Source organism: Pseudonaja textilis, chromosome 2 (genome assembly GCF_049901715.1).
Source record: "Pseudonaja textilis isolate UNSWEBS1 chromosome 2, rPseTex1.2, whole genome shotgun sequence".
Lineage (NCBI taxonomy): Eukaryota > Metazoa > Chordata > Lepidosauria > Squamata > Elapidae > Pseudonaja > Pseudonaja textilis.
This window is the reverse complement of record NC_141991.1, coordinates 98,166,266-98,185,382: the sequence shown is the minus strand read 5'-3', so window position 1 is coordinate 98,185,382 and position 19,117 is coordinate 98,166,266. Positions and strand designations below refer to the sequence as shown.

The 19,117-nt window shown below is 41.9% G+C and overlaps 2 protein-coding genes across 2 annotated transcripts in view; one reads left to right on the top strand and one right to left on the bottom strand.

Annotated features, from left to right (window-relative positions):
* TECR (trans-2,3-enoyl-CoA reductase) overlaps positions 1-13,907 on the bottom strand; it is a 43,933-nt gene extending 30,026 nt beyond the window's left edge. The window contains exon 1 of the mRNA XM_026696255.2: positions 13,824-13,907. Within this exon, the coding sequence (XP_026552040.1) occupies positions 13,824-13,838 (15 nt within the window). The 5' untranslated portion in view covers positions 13,839-13,907. The remainder of the gene's footprint in view (positions 1-13,823) is intronic.
* Positions 13,908-14,178: 271 nt separating this feature from the next.
* The window catches only part of DNAJB1 (DnaJ heat shock protein family (Hsp40) member B1), a 33,325-nt gene continuing 28,386 nt past the window's right edge, over positions 14,179-19,117 (top strand). The window contains exon 1 of the mRNA XM_026696256.2: positions 14,179-14,381. The gene's annotated coding sequence lies outside the window, so the exon portion shown is untranslated. The remainder of the gene's footprint in view (positions 14,382-19,117) is intronic.

Genomic DNA, 19,117 nt, shown 5'->3' with positions numbered 1-19,117 from the left:
ATATTTTTCAACTTTTGCATAGAGATGGGAGCTTTTCCCTGATCTTTTCTGGAGGAGGTTGCAGCAAGCACCAGTGCATGCTACAGTAGCATTTTTAAAAGAAATTTGCTACCTACAAAAGGACTGATGCTGTATAACACGGGTGTCAAACTCGCCATGTCATGTTGCCATCATGTGACATTTTGCAATGTTTTTCCATTCGCAGAGCTGGGGTGGGCATGGCCTGCGCATGGCGCATCTGGCCCGCAGGCCTCCAATTTGACACCCTTGCTGTATAATGTTTGCTTGCACTGTTGCCCAAGAACACTAGACTCCCTCTTCGGTTTTTCAGAACTAGGGGAAATCAGTATTTGTGTTCATTCACAGATCACTGTGTGTGGATGTAAGCTCCTTTTCATTTCCCAGTGCGTAGTCTTTGAAAGAGGAAGGATACAGAAATGCACAGTTGCTACGTCCACCTAATTCCTGGATCACTTTAATAATTTGGAGATGTTTTCTACCATCTAATGACATTAGAGGGGGAAAGGAAACTAAGATAGAAGAATTAACTATTTTCATTAACGCACTTGCAGGTGGACAGTGATGTGATGACCCAGAGTATATCAGAAATATAACAAAATCCAAAATGTAAATAAAAGTCCTTTAATGCCTTCAACTTGGCTTCACTGTTTAATTGTTCACAGTGGAGGAGTAAACTATTTTTAAAATAACATTTCAAAGGAAAGAAACACAGTTCAAATTCAAAGAGCCGATAACAAAGCAAAAACCAAAAACAAACCGCACTGAATAAAGTTCCATGACAGACCAGGATAGATAATTGCCAACTTCAGGCAGATAACCAGGTTGGAAGAACGCCAACCAAGATAAACCTTCTTTAGGAATAAAACACTAATTTGTCTCCAGCGTCTGTTAGCACACAGGTCCAAACTCTTATGCAGATCTCACACCTGCAACCCATGAAAAGGATCATGGCCCTCTCCTCCAAGTACACCTCATTTTACCGTGATCCTCTCCTTCTTACGTGCCCTAGGATGGATAGTGGATGGGCCTGAATCCTCCTCTGACTGCTCAGAGCCAGTTTCCACCAGGGGCATGACAGTCAGGATACTGATAATGGTCAATGTAGAATAGTTTTCTACAGATCCAATAGATTTAGAATATACTGTATTTTTCGCTCCATAAGACGCATCTGACCATAAAGATGCATCTAGGTTTAGAGGAGGAAAACAAGAAAAAGAAATATTCTGAACCAGAGCCTGAGAGGACCACAGATAGGTGTCCTCTCAGGTGCCAGCTCTGCCTATTGACTCCTGCACTGCAGAAAAGAGACAGAAGAGGTGGGCAATGACTAAGTCAGAAGAGGTTCAGCACCATAAAAGGACCCTGCCGCCTCGGCCCAGCTGCTATTCACCAAAAGACCAGCACCGGTACATTGTTGGGGGCCCTGAGGTAATACATTTCATGGTCTGTGATGCAATATTAGCTCCATAAGACACATAGACATTTCTAGCAACTTTTTTGGGGAGAGGGAAGTGTGTCTTATGGAGCAATAAATACAGTAGCTAGGCAACAAAGGCAAAAGATATCATCCTAGAATAGTTTTCTACTAATCCATGGATTAATTATTCAGCAACAGGAATAGATCCTATGTCGGGCTGCAATGAGGTATTGATTTTTCTGCTAAATATCAGTTCATATTTAGGGGAGGAAAAAAAAACCAGGAAAAAAATGGAGATCTTATTTGAAATGCATGTTCTCCAAAATTAAGCTAACAGCACCCTCTGGTGTACCAACAAAACTTCAACAACTAAAAGGCTTACAGCTGCTCTACAAAGCAAATTCTCCTCCATGCTGCATCAAGAGCCCAGGATAGGACAGGATGGGTTGACTCCTTCCTATGATGTCATTTAGCTGAGTCTGTACTAAGATATAAAAGCCAGACCCCGGAAGTTACCACAGCTTTTGACTCAGCTCCTTTCAGTCAGTAGCTGTGTTTCTGAAAGCTTTCTGTCAGTTAGCACTCACCAGCAATCTTCAGTACCATTTTTCCTCGCTTCAAGCAGCTCCCAGGGCAGCTGCTCTTCCAAGAGAGCAGGGCTCTCTCTCCTGCAACATTGGGAGCAGTGTTGCCAGAGTGCTGTTCAGGCAAGTTGGGCAGCGTCTGTAGACCTCCCCACGCCTGCGGTTTGAGCGGTCGTAAAAGCGAATGGAAAACTGATAACAGCATCAGCCAGCTGAGGTTCTGTAGATAGCACTCACCAGCGATCTTCAATACCTTTTTCCTCGCTTCAGCAGCTTCCAGGATCTGGACAGCTGCTCTTCCAGGAGAGCAGGGCTCTCTCTCTCTCCTGCAACTTTGGGAGCAGCGTTGCCAGAGCGCTGTTCAGGCAAGTTGGGCAGTGTCTGTAGACCTCCCCTACACCTGTAGATTGAGCGGTCTAAAAAGCGATCGGCAAACCGATAACTGTGTCAGCCAGCTGATTGTGTGGCCAGAGGCTGCCCTTTCCTTTGCTGACTTTGTTCGGGGCTCTTTATAGCCTAAGGAACGATTCTTCGATCTTGGAGCCTGTTTCCGATAGTCAGCAGCCATCTTGGATTGAAGCCTTCCACCACGAGGTGAGCAGCCATATTGTAAGCCCGGGGGCCATTTATACCCTAAGGGGCTTAATAGAAAAATTTACAGTTTCTTTCCATCACAAGAGCCTTTTATTCTACAGTGGAGCAAGATAAGGGCCAGGCAGAGCTTTTCCCCCCAGTGGAGCAGTCTCTTAAGCCAATAAGAGAAAAAGACATAGGCAACGCACCCAATCGGTCCAGAGGGAGGTGGCTGCTAAAATCAGAGCTAAGGCTCTAGCCCCTAAGAAGGCAACTCAGGCTGAGTTGAGGGCAGAAAAGCTCAGACATGCAGCCCTAGAGCGGCAGTTCAACAGAACTATTCAACAAAAGGGAGTGCAATTACAGCAGGTTTCAGGTGATACCTATGGGCCCCAGCCAAGCCCTCCCAGGGGAGGAGAAGTTATCTTGAGCCTTTCCGTCCTCCATCCTGGTCTCCTGAAGCTTTGGCAGTACAATATGATCCTCAGGATCTAAGCAGATCTGGGCCTTATTTCCAGCAGGCTTCTGGGCCCTATGCTCCTTCCCCTCCCTCCAGGCCTCGAACCTCTTCTCAATCTAGGCCTGAAGCTACCTTCACTCCCACAGCAGCGGGCCTTCTGCCTTCTGCCTCTCCTTTGAGCATAGACCAGGGAATATCCAAGATGTTGTCTCATTGGCCATTAGGCAGGGATTGGCTGAAGGCTTCAAGCAAATTCTTCAACCTCTGGAAAGGGCTCAGACCCTTCTCCCTTCTCAATCTATAAGTTCCCTGCCTCATCACCCTGATTTAGGGTGAGGCCTTTGACCAAAATCTTTCAGAGGAAGAGGACTCTCACCCAGAGCAGACATCCTCTGCATTGGTCTTCAATCCTTCTCTCTTCAGGCCATTACTCAGCAAGGCCTTGGTCACTGCCAAGCTGTCGCCAGAGGAAGTGGCTCCTGAGCCACAAGGAAATCCCTCTAGCCAGGGAGACGCACTCTTCTCCAAGCCTGTAGTGCATGCAGGGGTTTTGCCTTCTCCCACTTTGCTCCTAGTCATGGTCAAGGAACAGTGCACTTCTCCTTTGGCAGGTCCTCACCCATCTTCTCTGGATAAGCATTTCTACAACGTCAGCGCAGCCCTGGACAATGCCCTGGCAGTGACTTCTGTTGACATTCCAGCGATGCATGGGCTGTTCAGCCTTCAACAGCAGCATCCTTTTTTCACAAGGGCATCCATCTGGTGGCTGCACCAACTCCAGATTAGATTGCCTACATCTGACCTTCAGTCTCACCAAGACCCTAATAAGATTTCACAGCGGCAGAATTCACTGCAGATGCCACTCTCAATTCCACCAAATTTGCATCTAGGGCCATGGCATCTTCAGTAGCAGCAAGAAGACTGTTATGGCTCAGAAATTGGCAGGCAGAGTCACACCATAAACGGAAGCTGGCTTCAGTTCCATTCGCAGGCGATAAGCTTTTGGCGATGCTCTGGAACCTTCTTTAGTTTTATTTTATTTTTATTTTATTGTTATTTTATGGAACCTTATTGCACTGAAACCAGAGATAAACGTAAGATTCTCTCTTCCTCTGGGAAGAGAGCCGATTATCGCCCAGCTCCTTATTGCCCTCCTGCCTTTCGAGCGGAGACCTCATCCCGGTTCCCCCAGTCTCAGAGTCCATACTCCCAACGTCAAGACCAATGTGCGGAAACATCTGGCAGGCAACAACCTTCTACTGGTAAACACCCCTTTCGGGGGGTGGGGGTCGTTTCTTCCGTCGCTCTAAGTAATCCCTCGTTCTCCCCACCCATCGGAGGTCGCCTAGCCTTCTTTGCCTCCACATGGGAGGAGTCAACGACGGATGCCTGCGTGCTCTGCACTATTAGGTCAGGGTTACAATTGACTTCCTAATGCCACCCCCAAAATGGGGGGGAAATTTTTTTTTTTTTTTTTTGAGCTGGCCTGTCTCTTGGGACATTTCAAAGCAAGACCTCATGAAACAGGCCATTCAACACCTTCTTGAAATCCGAGCTATTCAACCTGTTCCCCCCTCTCAACGGGGACGTGGGCTTTACTCTAGCCTTTTCATCATTCCCAAAGCCTCGGGGGGGTGGCGAACCATCCTGGATCTAAAAATTCTCAACCAATTTGTAAAATACAGACAAATTAAAATGCAGACTCTGCATTCTATTTTAGAGAGCGTTCAGGAGGGCGATCTCTCTTCCATTGATCTCATGGAGCCTTCCTCCACATCCTCTTTTGGCCTCATCATCGCCAGTTTCTCCGTTTCTGTTTTCAGAATACCCATTACCAGTATCAAGCACTTCCCTTCGGCCTCTCATCGGCTTCAAGGGTCTTCATGAAGGTTCTGGCGGCACTGATGGCATCTCTGCGTTCTGTTCCAGTGAGGATCCAATGCTACTGGGATAACATTTTGATTCTGTCCTCCTCCATCCATGCAGCCTATTGGGATCTGCAAATTACCCTGTCCTATCTCCAGAGCCATGGATTTTTCCACTCCCGTCCACTCCAATGGTTCCTGCTTCCCTACCATCGAACAGGAACCGGTCTCTCATCCATCAAGGTCCCACTCCCACCACAAATCCGGAGATCTCTCAATTGCTGGCATTCCCCGTTAATCTAGAAGGGACTCCGTTTCAAGGTCCCAGACAGGCTAGTGATAACCACCGATGCCAGCCTCCTGAGTTGGGGGTCCCATATTCAGGGCCAGATAGCTCAGGACCTTGATCCAGGTCAGAGCTGGCCCTTCCCATAAATTGGCTAAAGCTCAGAGCCATTTTTCTAGCTCTCAAGCATTTCAGGCACTCAGTGACTGGCTCTCATGTTCTAGTCATTATGGACAACATGGCCTCCATAGCTCATGTCAACTGGCAAGGGGGGGACAAGGTCCAGAGCCCTCATGGGAGAGGCGCTACGGTTGGTGTTATGGGTAGAGAAACACCTGTTGTCAATCTTGGCGGACCACTTCTCCGGGATTGACAATGCCCAGGTCGATTGGCTCAGCAGGAGCCTAGTTGACCAGGCAGAATGGTCCATTCCTCCATCTCTATTCAGGGACCTTTCCCTCAGATTCGGAACACCAGAGGTGGATCTCTTCTCCACTCCTCAAATCGCCCAGGTCACCAGATTCTTCACCAGGTTTCCTTGCCTCGGAGCTAAAGGGACCAATGCTCTTTGGTGCAGATGACCCAAAAGTCTCCTCTATGCCTTTCCCCCGCTTCCCATCATTCCGGCAGTAATTCGGAAGATGTTGGAGGAACGAGCGGAGCTCCTTCTCCTGACACCCTATTGGCCAAGGACGCCCTGGTCAACCTATCGGGAGGCTTCTCCTTGGAGGATCCCAGCCAATCTAACCTCCCTTCATCAGGGGATTCTGCTCCACCCGAAGCCCCTGTGGCTCAAGGTGACCATGTGGCACTTGGGCAGCAGCAGCTAGGGGTGGCTGATCTTCCTGAAAGGGTCATCATCACTATCCTGGCATCTCGCAAACCTTCTACAAGGCGCATCTATGATGCCACCTGGAAGGCCCTTCCCGAGGGTTCCTTAGGGAGGGTCTCTCTCCTGCTTCAGCCCAGTTGGCAGAGGTTCTTAGATTCCTTCAGCATGATCTGTAGAAAGGTTTGGCCCCCAACTCCTTATGCAGGCAGGTTGAGGACCTCTCCTTGGTTCTTTCATGGGGTTCGCTTCCTTCCTTATCCCATCACCCTTCAGTCAGGAAGTTTTTTGAAAGGGGACTTCCAACCTGCACCCCCGGTGGTTCACAGGTATCCTTCCTGGGATCTTCATGAGGTCCTTAATGCCCTTACGAAGCCCCCTTTTGAACCCCTTAGAACAGGGGTTCCCAACCTGGGGTGCGAGATGATATTCCAGAGGGTGCGAGAAAAGTCCAGGTAAATAATAGGATATTGGCTATATGTTGGCATTTTTATTTATTATTTATTTCAGGGGGTGTGAGGTTCGAGTGAAATTTCTTTAGGGGTGCAGGGCGAAAAAAAGGCTGGGAGCCACTGCCTTAGAACATTGTCTCTCCGTTTCCTGACCCTGAAGGTAGTGTTCCCCATTTCCATCACTTCAGCCAGGCGGGTATCCGAGCTCGCTGCTCTTTCCATCAGACAGGACCTTTGTTCCTTTCATGATGATAGGGTTGTCCTCCGTCTGGACCCCTCATTTCTTCCAAAGGTTAACACCTGTTCCACAGGTCCCAGGACGTTATGTTGCCTGGCTTCTGCCCCCTCCCACACCATGACTTAGAGAAGCAGTGGCACATGCTAGACGTAGGAAGGGCTCTTAGAATATACATTAAGCACACTTCCTCCTTCAGGAAGTCAGAAGCCATGTTTGTTTCCTTTTCCCTTCTCACTTGGGGCACAAGGCCTCTTCTCCTACTATTAGCAGGTGGGTCAGATCTTGAATTGAGCAGGCCTACAAAGCTGCGGCCCTTCCAGTTCCTCGAGGTCTGACAGCATACTCTACCAGAAACGCAGCCACTTCGGCTGCCTGGGCGACCCAAGCACCCTTAGAGGAGATCTGTCATACGGCCACATGAACATCTCCGTCTCCTTTCATCAGATACTACCGTCTGGATGCCTTTGCCTCAGCAGACGGGTGCTTCAATGAGTGGTTCAGCAGTCGGTGTGATGAGCCAGATGAGGACCTGCCCGTGGACATACAAGCTTTGGTATGTTCCATCCTTGGCTCTCGATGCAGCATGGAGGAGAATGGGCATTGGTAGAAGTTACCCTGAACGCTCTTTCTATCTATGCTGCGAGAGAGCCCAGCCCCTCCCTTGATTCGTCCGGAGAGGGTAAGTCATATTTCTGTATTCATTTGTGCTTTCAGAAACACCTTTCAGTCTGTCAAGTATCTTTGCCAAAGCTGGGGTAACTTCTGGGGTCTGGCTTTATATCTTAGTACAGACTCAGCTAAATTACATCATAGGAAGGAGTCAACCCATCCTATCCTATCCTGGGCTCTCTCAAAGCATAGATAGAAAGGGCGTTCTGGGTAATTTCTACCAACGCCCATTCTCAGTTGGCTTATACATGAGATGTTCTGTTTGCTGACAAAAAGCACACCACTGTAGTAGATAATTATCTCTTTTATTTAAATTATTCAAACCAGGGAAACTCAATAGAACTATATTAAGCACCCAGTAAATGACGGGTTTGAAGAGAACTGAGAAATATACCCTTACCAAAATAAATTAAAAGTTCTTTTTCCATTTAGCTCATAAAAGGCAATCTTAGCCATACAAATGTAATTTACCAAATGTTTCTTGCATTTTGAGTTTGACTTTTATTTCACACAGAATTTCTTATGTCATGCCCTTGGAAACAATGCTGCAAGTTGTACAAAAATAGCAGCATATACTGTACTTTGTACTTTGTTCAGTACTAGCAAACAGTTAAGTGAACAGTGTAAATCAGTCTTATAGTATTTAGTTGTCTTATTCCTAGATATTTGCTGGCTAAATGAAGGTTCTTAATGTCAATTTGTAATTTTGCTAGATATTTGCTGGCTAAATGAAGTTTCTTAATGTCAATTTGTAATTTTGTGATTTGAAAAAATGTATTTTCTAATATTGTAATTAAAATTATAATTATTATAGTTAAAATTAACCTTGAAATAGAAATGGGGGGTTCTTATAATCACCAATATATAAAAATATAAAAAGGACAAGATTTCAATACATAGCCAGTGTACTTTGAATGTAACATACAATTTTAAAACTATCCAAACTAAACCTTAATCAAAGCTATCATATTTATCTTTAATTAAGACCCCTTAGTAGTAGTTATAAGAAGAAACACATCAGGCAATAGTAAGAGGAAGAAAACAGGTTTAAATGAACTTGCAATGAAAGGATAGAAATAGTGGGATGTTAGGTATCTAGTTAGGGCCAATATATCCTGAAATACAATTGCTATAGGATTCCCATATCTTTCTAATCACTTTTGGAAATCGCTTGTCAACTGCTTTTCAGCCATTGGGAACTGTGAATCAACAAATTTAAAAATACAGGATGAGTTTCCTTCAATCATTAGCAAAAGAAATTTTAAATGCAAATTTAAGGACTTGATTTTTTTAAATAAACCTAAAAAGGCTGATTAGAACTTTGACTTTGGACATACTCAGGGTCTAGATGGATCTGAAATAAGATTTTGGAATGAATTATAAAAATCCTTCTTGTGGGAAATTGTTTTTGTTTTGAATTATTTTTAAAAAATTATAAGACTTTAACGATTGGACATTTGAGAACTAGAAATAACTGAAGATTACAATTAAGGGAGAAGAACACTTAAATTTGACTTACAATTACAGAATGGAGCAAATATAAAAGGCTGAGGCTGATCTAAAAGTGGATTTTAGAATAACAGTCAAAATGTATGGGAGGGAAATGCTACACTGGACATTAAAAAAACCAGCTGATGTCTTAACAACCAAAAGGAATATACAAATAACACATTAAGAGGGTGGATATATTTTCTATACTGAATTTACAAATAGGCTAGTTAAAGCTTTGAAGATAAAGATTGTTACAAGTAAAAGAAAGAAATATAAAAATGGTTTATATGATAAAGGTTAAAAAAGATATGTTATTATCTCTAATAACCAAAGCGGACTTTTACTGATTCTGACTGAAATGATGAGGTTTTTAAGGATTTGTTTGTAAGAGATGGGATATGGGAAGAAGAGATAATTTGCTTAATATAAGGTGATTACTTTAAAAAAATATACTTTTGGTAAAGGGGAAGTCATATCTATATATGTATTTCTATATCTATAAATATAAATATAGTCTTATTTTTTCATTTATTTTTAACACTTTTTTCTTTTTTAAAAGTTTTTATCAGTTTCTTATCATTGTCGTTATCAGTGCAGCCTCTAACTTAAGAGAATGGCTGCATATGCCTACAGTTATGCTGGACCATGCATACAGTATTCTTGTTAAAAGGAGTGTAAGACCCAAAAAAGTTGCTTACAACATGTTTTGTCTTAAGCTTCCAGCTGAAATTAACTCCTTATCCATTAACTTCAGTATTAAAGTATTAACTTCAACTTAAAGTATTGAGAAACATCTTTCATCTATGTGCAATCCTTTTACCATTTGCATAGCTTCACTCTAAATTGTCATGATCACATGAGTACAATAAAATGTTAAGATTTTTGCAAGATTTGTATGCATTTTCATAACAATTAAATGCTATATAAACAAGGATAGACAATTTGGTGGCCTCCAAATGTTTAAATTATGACAGGGTGTATAAAAATTGATTTAAAAAGATTTTTTTATTTAAACTTTTTTATTTAAATTGGGCTTTTTTCATTTTTTTTATTAAATTTATTTTAATAAAATGATTTTGGAGTAAAAATCTATCTAAAGATAGTTTTCTATTTAAGATACATTAATAATTTAATTTTTTCAGCATGAAATGGAGCTTAGTTATGTAGCACGAGACTATATATTCTGGCTCTAAGAATGAGGAGGAAGAGCAAGCAGTAAAAATGAAAGCGAAGCCTTCTAAGCAACTTATAAGTATAATATTAAAGAACGCCTGTCATTTCAGATCCATCATGGCACCTGTTAGCAGGCATCACTCACCTGCTGCCCGCCACGTCCCTCACCTTGTTGTGTCACTGCCGCATCACCAGCCATCCCACTAAAGTGAATGGGTCTGTGTGTGAGTCAACAGTGGATCAGAGGAGCCACTGCAGGACAGAGAGGACCATTGCTCTTTAAAAATTATGATTTAAATCAAGTTGATTTAAATCAAGCCTTTTTATTTATTTGTCAAACAAGTATTTGATAACAGATGTAAGTATAAACATGATTATGAATACATAATAATACATATTACTATTATAATAATATATAATAAATTTTTACTAGTGATTTAAATCATGATGGCCTATTCGTTGATCTTTTTCTTCTAAGCAAATGGTTATGACTGGAGAAATTATATTCTCCAAGACAGTCTTCCCCAACTAAATGCCCTCCAGATTTGTATGTCATTAAAGGTCCCACATGGCTGTTTGGAGAGCATGTGGCTGTAAGAGCCTGATTTGGGCATATCTTTGCTATTAATAATGAAGGTTAAAATCAGGAAATTAATGAAAGAAAAAACTACAAACTGTCAGCAAATAAGCAATATTGCCAATTTATTCTGGGAAAAGTTATTATTTTCTACCAGCTCAAAGTATTGTGGAAGAGATTTTAAACACTCAACTGCTCAGTATTCAGACAAGGCCATTTGAAAAACTGCTGAGCTGAGTAAGCAATGCAAAGAGCCAATCTTAGTACCATTGCACTGCTAAGCATATATCCATTTACAAGACAGGTGCAAAGGCTGATCTGACCTCAAGGCTGGAAAAGTATACTGAGCTGTTCAGATCATCTCCAGATTGTAAGGCAAATGTGCAAAAGTTGTATTGCAAACAACATTTAAAAGTTATAAAGTGTTCTTGGAAAAAGAAAATTATTGAAGCAATCCACACAATAATCTTTTCTTCTTTAAAAACAGTCCAAATACCTAAGCAAATTTTAAATCATGCAACTATGTCCAGGGCAGAAGCCTCCTAGACAGGAACTGTGACTATTGGTCGTAGTATTAAAACAATATAAGGAACCACTGAATGTAATTGTTATCATTCAGACTTACTTTGCTTATTTTACTTATTTATTTTCTTAGATAAGTATTATTTAATTTCTGCATATATCTGTCTTTTGTAGGACTATACAACACAGAGAGGACACTAGGGGATGCACAATGGGATATATTCAGTTGGGATATAAAGTGGATTGTAAAGATCCAACAAGGACATCAGTTACAGTATTATATACCTAGTAATCAGTAGCACAAGAACCTAAGTCCATTATATCAAATAAGAGAAGAACCTTCAATGAAATACAAAAGCCTTTTGGAAGGCTTCCCTATTCTATTTCCACAAATTAGCAGGTGTTCAGTAAATGGAGAATTGAGGGTTTGTTTAGCAAAAATTACTAGAAAAAATAAGTATCTGCTCTGAGGAAAATTAATCTAGATTGAAGAAAGTAATTTGTGTTAATTTAAAGTTCCTATAAGGGTCCTGTGGCACCCAGGAAATAATAATCTTACTACCAGTAATACAAAAGTACTGGATATGTTTTTAAGATGTATTTTTTGGTCTTGAAAGCTTTCTGCAAAAAATATGAGGGTTCTGTAACATGTTCAAGTACGTATGGTGCATCAATTTTCAAGCTAAAAGAACAATCCTGAACTAAAAATGTAGCAATCAATAGCTATGCTGTAACATTCTATTCCGTCACCTATAATTATTAGGAATTAGGTCACATAGGCTTGTAACAAATGTAACACAGTTGCTTGTCTTAAAGAAAACAGGATAATTTATGTACTTACTTTCTCTTCCTCCCTCCTCTCAAACTTTATATGGTATTGCTTAAATCCATTATTAATGTACAATTGTACATTATGTACAATTGTACACCATGTTAAGCTTGTTTTAAATTTTGTTAGTTTGGGGTTTTTTTGGTGGCTTACTATGGGCCATTTGTTTACCTTGTGATTCAAAGTACTATATTGTGCAAACCCAGAAAATAAATTCATTAAACCAGCCTAAACATCTTGCCTGAACATAGTAGGTGACACTAATATCTATTACTAAATAAAATGCTCTACTCTTCCATATTATTTTTACCTTTAAGGAATCCAGTCAATTGACATCCACTATCCTAAATATCTGTATTTCCGCTCAGTGACTAGTCATATGAAAGAAGACATCAAAAGTTATAAAAGCTTAAAATTAAGACTTTCCTGCATAATCAAAACTATGAGAAATTCTGGAAATCTTTGGGAAATGTTAAGGTTCCAATTCAATGATATACTCAAAAAAGTATTATGTTTAATGTTCAATAACATAAAGCAATGTAACACATAATTAACTTTGTACATAGATGAACTAATAGTAAGGTTTGCAATACCAGTTTAACTGAGCAAGCCAAAATATTAACATATTAAAGCTGCCTTGCCTAATGACTTTTAGGTTCTCTTGAGTAATTAGAATCATGGCAAAAGCAACAGAAAAGACAAGAAGTCTGTTAAAGAAACAGCAGAGAGATTTGGAGATTTTAAAAAACCCAGATATACTGGAAGTATATGAATAGAAATATACACACACAAAATAATTGTAAATTATTTTAAAATTAAGATTTCTAAAGATGGATATGTTGGGAAAGATTGAAGACAAAAGGAGAAGGCGATGGCAGAGGATGAGATGGATAATGTAATTGATGCAACAAATGCGAATTTCAGAAAATTCCTGGAAACAGTTCCTGGGCAGAATGGCCTGTCATGCTATGGTGTTGTGAAGAGTTGAACATGACTGAACAATGGCTATTCAATTTGACACTTCACTACTACCATTCATTGAACATCACCCTCCTGAAATATCTTGATAACTTTTATGTTTTTAGAAAATGGAAAGGCATCGAAGAATATATGCAGAAATGCACTGCTTCCATGTCAATCTGAGAGTAATACGGACTTGGGTTTTTCAAACTGGTCTGCAAGAACTTGATGGGGTTCCAGGACAGCCTGAGGCAAAACAAAAAACCCATCCACTTGGACATAGCCAACTTTCTATGAAATGAAGCTTTGCCTCTTAGTCAAGCGTCTTTATTTTTCTGCTAGTTAAACAGGTGCCACCATCTGAAGAAGTCTGAAAGCCTTCGATTTGGAGCATTTCTCTTCCCCAAGGAAAATTCAGAGTATCTTTGGAAGCGAACACAAATCAGACCCAGATCTGATAACGGAGGTAAAATACTCCAAAAGGACACAAAAGGTGTGTAGGGTTTTTGGAGAGTTCCTTCACAAAGCAGCAGCAGCAGCCTGTGGGGGCTTGAAATGGACCACTTCCCTGCAGAAGCACAGAGGACAGGCCAACGGAACCGGCTACCCCACACTTCAAAGTCGATGAAAAGCCCATCCTCGTTCCCTCCAACTCCCAGCGCATGCTTGCTCCAGATACTACACATGCGTACTTTTCCCTCTCGCGCTTTGTACAAAGCGGAATCCCACGCGTGCGTGGTACCCACCACCTGCCTTAGGTCAGAGGGCGAGGACCTCATTCTCCTCTTCTCCGACCGTTGACCGGTGGCCGCTGCCGCACGACCCCCTCCCCCGTCGGCCCACGCGATGCCCTCGGACGCCAACTGCACCCCCTCACCTCGTAGTACTTCATAGCTCCGCGCTCGTTTTCGCTCCCGCGGCGTAAAGCACCCTTTCCCCTCACGTGACACGCTCTAACTTCGTTGAAGGGGGGCGCGGCGCGAAGAATTATAAAGGCGAATCACGGGGAACTCTTATCTCGGATGATCGGCCAATTAGACGCAAGCAACTATCCCTTCCCGCCTACGTGCCCACCTCCAAACGTCACCATGGCAACTTGTGGCGCGTGACCACGCCTGACCCAATCCAGTGGCCAAAGGGTAGAAGTGGCAACCCGTTGAAGCAATCATCACATCCGAGAACGTCGACTTGATCCAATCATAAAGCTGCAAGCAAATATAGATGACCTTCGAAGGGTTGCCGCAGGTGATGCGGTGGGAGCTGAAAAAAGATTCCGAGGGCTAAGGTCCCCTTGCGCGCTCCCTTACTTGAGGGGAGGCGCTGTTAAGAGTTCGCTGGAAGTTCCTTCAGAGTCGGCCGCAAGCGAGGTTAAATGCCCGGGTTAGTTCCGTTCCTGTCGGTCGAAAGAGTTGCTCTGCATCACTTTTACACTGGAGTAAGTCTCAATAGAATGAACGGTGTCTATGTTCCAGCTCAGTAACGATCAGATTAGTTCGATGCCAGTCGGTCTGGCTCGATTACTGGCGGTTCCGTGTACAAGTATCTCTGAGACCTTGGCCACATCTTGGTAACAAGTCGCTCTTCCAGGGATGTAGCCTCTTCCATCCCATCCCACCCAAACCCATCATTCGAAGGGATCCAATTTTCTTTCTCTCCAGGAAAGCTGTTTTCAATGTCCAACTTTAACGGTCCTGTGTTGCTACTGGAGTGCCAGTATTAATTTTACCATTCTGATCTACCTCGTTGTAAATATAGGCTTATCCTAAGTTTGCGTTTGTCACTGCTTCCCTTCCTAGAATTTGTTCCCTCTTCACTTTATCTGTTCTTTAGCCAAGTAAACAAAATTATTTCCCACCTTAATTTCTGCGTTAAGTTTAAAATCAGAAAGAGTGGGGGTTGGCATTAGTTTTGTCTTCTGGATGTTTATCATTAACTTAGAGTCTTCCTTTCCCCTTTTTATTTACATAACTCTGCTGAATACTTCCAACTTCTGAATTGCGTTGTCAGATTATTTTAAAAAAATGGGTACCCTGGTTTGATGCTAGCTGCCATCTCTTTGAGTTCTGCCATTCTTAAATTACATTTATTTTGTAAGTCCAATATGCAACAGACTGCTGCAGTGCATTCCACATTGGGCTGCTCTTGAAGAACATCCAGAAGACTCCGTTGGTACAGAATGCAGCTGCACAGGTAGTAAAGGGTATCAGATATCCGATACATAACATCCCATTTTTTTGTGAACTGTATTGATTGCCAGGGTGTTCCCTGGCAATTCAAGGAGCTGGTTATCATCTTCAAAGCCCTTCAAGGCTTGGGGATGAGTTACTTTGGGGTCTTTCTAGGGCACCAAGTGTATTAAGGGACTTGTTTCCTGGGTGTATTACCATCCATAGTATTTACTTAGTGTCATATATATTTACTTTATAATTGCTTTAAATTTATTTTATCGTTTTATAATGTTCACCACCCAATGACATCTTTTGAGAGGGCTATCAAATAAAAATATGCATCCATATCTTGTCTTTTTCTTGTTCTGCACTGCTGCATTTTTCTAGTTCAATTCTTACTCTTCCATTTCCATATTGTAAACTTTCAGAAGAAAATCCAGTACTCTGACAATCATTAGCCTTAATCTATTCAGAGCCTCGGATGCTCTACATAGACAAAGGTTTTGCTATAAATTGTTAAAGGTAAATGCTGTATTCTCATGATCTCTTTATTATTCATTTTATTATAACTTTTATTTCATGTCCCTCTCTTCTGAAAAAAAATGTCAGTTTGTTTGATATTTCTCTATGTACATTTCTATTTGTAAGGTCTTGAACCAATTTTGTCTTGCACAGAGAATTAGTGCAATGGTTTGATAACTCCATTCCATAAGATTATTTTATATTCTGTTTTCAGGTGATGTCTTCTGATATCTTATTAAAAGGTTAAAGGGGAAAATACCTAAATGTTAATTAATGGATTTCCCAATGATTCTATTGTCTTACATTTAGATGGAGTCATATGGTGATGAAATAGTTTAAAATGATGCCTGGGAAAATCCTGTGAACTACGAATGTGGGCAAGCAGGAACTAGTACAAAAATCTACCTGATGATTCATACACACTCAGAGCTGGGAATGGGCCAATAATATTTTGTGTGCCACTCCCATCTATTTTCATATTTAGTTAGTATCAGAAAACTGACATAATTGTCAGAGAAAATAACACTGGTTTTTCACTTATTGAAATTAGATGTTGTTATATTTTATTAATTGTTAATTTACTTGCATGCCCCTCCAATGATGTCTGACTCTGAATAGCTTATAAATTTCCAAACAATAATATTACAACTAAACATTGTAACAGTGTAAACCTAAAAGCTAATAACCATATGATAAATACCCTACCACATGACAACAAGCAACCATAAGACCACTGTCATCTGCAGAGAGTAAAATGGTTCCCTGGGGTCCAAAGGACCGCCAAAATAGCCAAGTCTTAATGGCACTGCAAAAAACTAACAAAGTCAGAGCCTGACTATCAGGAAGAACACTGTTCTAGAGAAGAGACAGATTCTGGTGCGAGAGAAGTTCCCTGAGGATGTGCTCCAGTAAGAGTCTGAAGCTTGGAAGACTAAACCTTCGGTCCTGGTGACAACCCAGATTGGATCCTGCAAGAGATATATGACTGAGAGGCCTAAAATGACATGTACAAATTGGACATGGAAAGATACTTTTCTTTCAGTTGCTGGTGCATGTGGAGAGGCCTTTGCAGTCTTACAAATACTGCCCTAGTTCATTCACAAGAGCAATCAATGTAGATTTAGTTCTATGACTGTGTTCAGCCTGAACCATGACTGAAAAAGGTCCAGAGAATCCATTTCCTTCAGAGCCCCCTGCAACTGCAGCTCTTACTATCCTCAACAACCTCTGAAAAGGGAAAGTTGGATTGTTTAAAATAGTTGATTCCTGTGATAGTTTCTTAAGTGAATAGCTCAATGGGAAACAAAGGAAGTCATACACAGATGAGGAGCTGACACCATTAGCAACTAGTAGGAGATTGCAAACAAGGTTTCATTGTCAGATAAGAATACAATACTGAATTGTATTGACAATATTGTCAAGATAATCCACTAATTATGACTTGGTACTAGGGAGAATACAAGTCAATTGATTTTATTCACTTCAGTTGGATGAATCTACAATGTACAAAACCCCTTTTAAATATCATTGCTTTTGTAATATAGGAATTCAGAGAGAAATACATACGTATGGATTTTCTCTTTTGTATTACAGGAATGACTGAGAAAGAATTTGGTTTGTTGAATATAGTACTCTTTAACTAATATGAGATGACAGGAAGCAAGACTTAATTCTACTTTGTAAAACAGCTGCAGACTCCAATTTGCCCCCCTCCCAATGTAGTATATAGCAGAACAGGAAATGAGAAAAAGGGTCAGGAAATGAATGCAGAGCCATCATTTGATGGCTTGCTGAAGGAGGAGTTGCCTCTCATTATTTGTAACTCCTTTCTTTAATCCTCTTTCCTTAAAAAATGCCCTTCATGCATACTGAGATCAGAAGGCTATTTCAAGCACACATAGATTCTAGAAACAGGTGAAGGACTAATGCAGAAAAATAATATAAAATGCCAAAACTGAGTCTTCTATAATTCTCCCCATCCCAAAACTTCAAAAAGCAAAACTAACAAAAATCTAAGAAAACACTGTATTTTAAATTAGGAATTAGAATCTCTTTCATATGAAAGAGCTACTGTTGCTTCAGATCAGTGTAATAAATAGGTTTATAATGAATAGGTTTCCTCTGTGAGGGGAGTGGAGAGGGAGATATGTATATATATATATGTGTGTGTGTGTGTGTGTGTGTGTGAGAGAGAGAGAGAGAGAGAGAAAGAATAGTATTCAGCTTTGTTTGGGTATTTTCCCACGTCATTATAGTTGTGCTTTTAAAGTTGTAGCAATGTTTCGGCAGAATCTCATCTGCCATCATCAGGCTTCTGTATTGTGTTCGTCTGTGAGTCAGACTTTTACAGTTCTTTCAGTTTTAAATTTGGGGCTAGCCTACTGCTGTGCCAGAATGGTTTTTTCTTCATCCTGATTGGTTGGGAGCCTTGGTCTGTGTTTATTGGTCTTGGAGTTTGCTGTGAGACCAATACTTCTAGGGGATCTTCTCTGAAGGCTAAATCTAAGACCCATCACTTGCGCAAACAGGCTAAGGAGACCTCCAAAGCCTCCCAGAGGGATGCCCTGAAGCGCCATAGGGCCCTGGAGAAGGAGATCAACAGACGCTCCAAGGAGGCTCCTGTTACAGTCCTCCCACCCTCCACTCCCTCTACATCTGCCCCCCCTCCAGATTTTTCCTCACTATCCAGGCGCAGCTCGCCCTCTCAGGGCCATCAGGCGCAGATTACTGGAACTCCGGCTAGAAGGGCCCCTGAAGCCACCTTCATGCCTACTGCTGCTGGCCTATGCCAAGAGGAATCGCTCATAGAGGAAGTCCCAGAGAAATTACGATCCTGGATGGAGCTGGCTATGAACCAAGGCATTGCAGCTGGACTCCAGCAAATAGCCAGGCCTGGGCACTACATGGCAGCCTCGGAACACGAGTCTCAATCCGTAAGATCCATTCCCAGATCGGAACTGCTCCATGGACAGGTACCCCTGCAGGAGGAGTTTCCCCCTACAGTAAGGGAGGAGGAGGAGGAGGAGGAGGAGGAAGGGGACCTAGATCTAATCAGGGATGAAGAGGAGTTTGATTTGGGGTCTTTGCAATACAGTGAACCCTTTTCTGAGGTGGACCCATTAGAAAGGGAGATGTCCGAGGATGAGAGTCTCACTCCCGACCAACCCGCCTTTGTGGGGCTATTCAAGCCACAATTATTCAAGTCCCTTCTTTTCAAGGCCAAGAATATTTCAGGCCTAAATACTCAGTCACCCTCTGATCCCACTCCTCTTGCTCCAGAAGGTCCAGAGGACTCCATCTTTAAACAGCCCATAATGGAGGCCGAAGTCATCCCAACTCCTCCCATTTTCTCTGACCTGGTGGTTAAACAGTTGGCCTCTGCAGCAGCGCCCCCTGCCCTGTCAGCCCATGATGAAAAATTTTTCAATCTGGACCCAGAATTTTCCAATTTATTGGGTACCCCCAAGGTTGATGAGCCCAT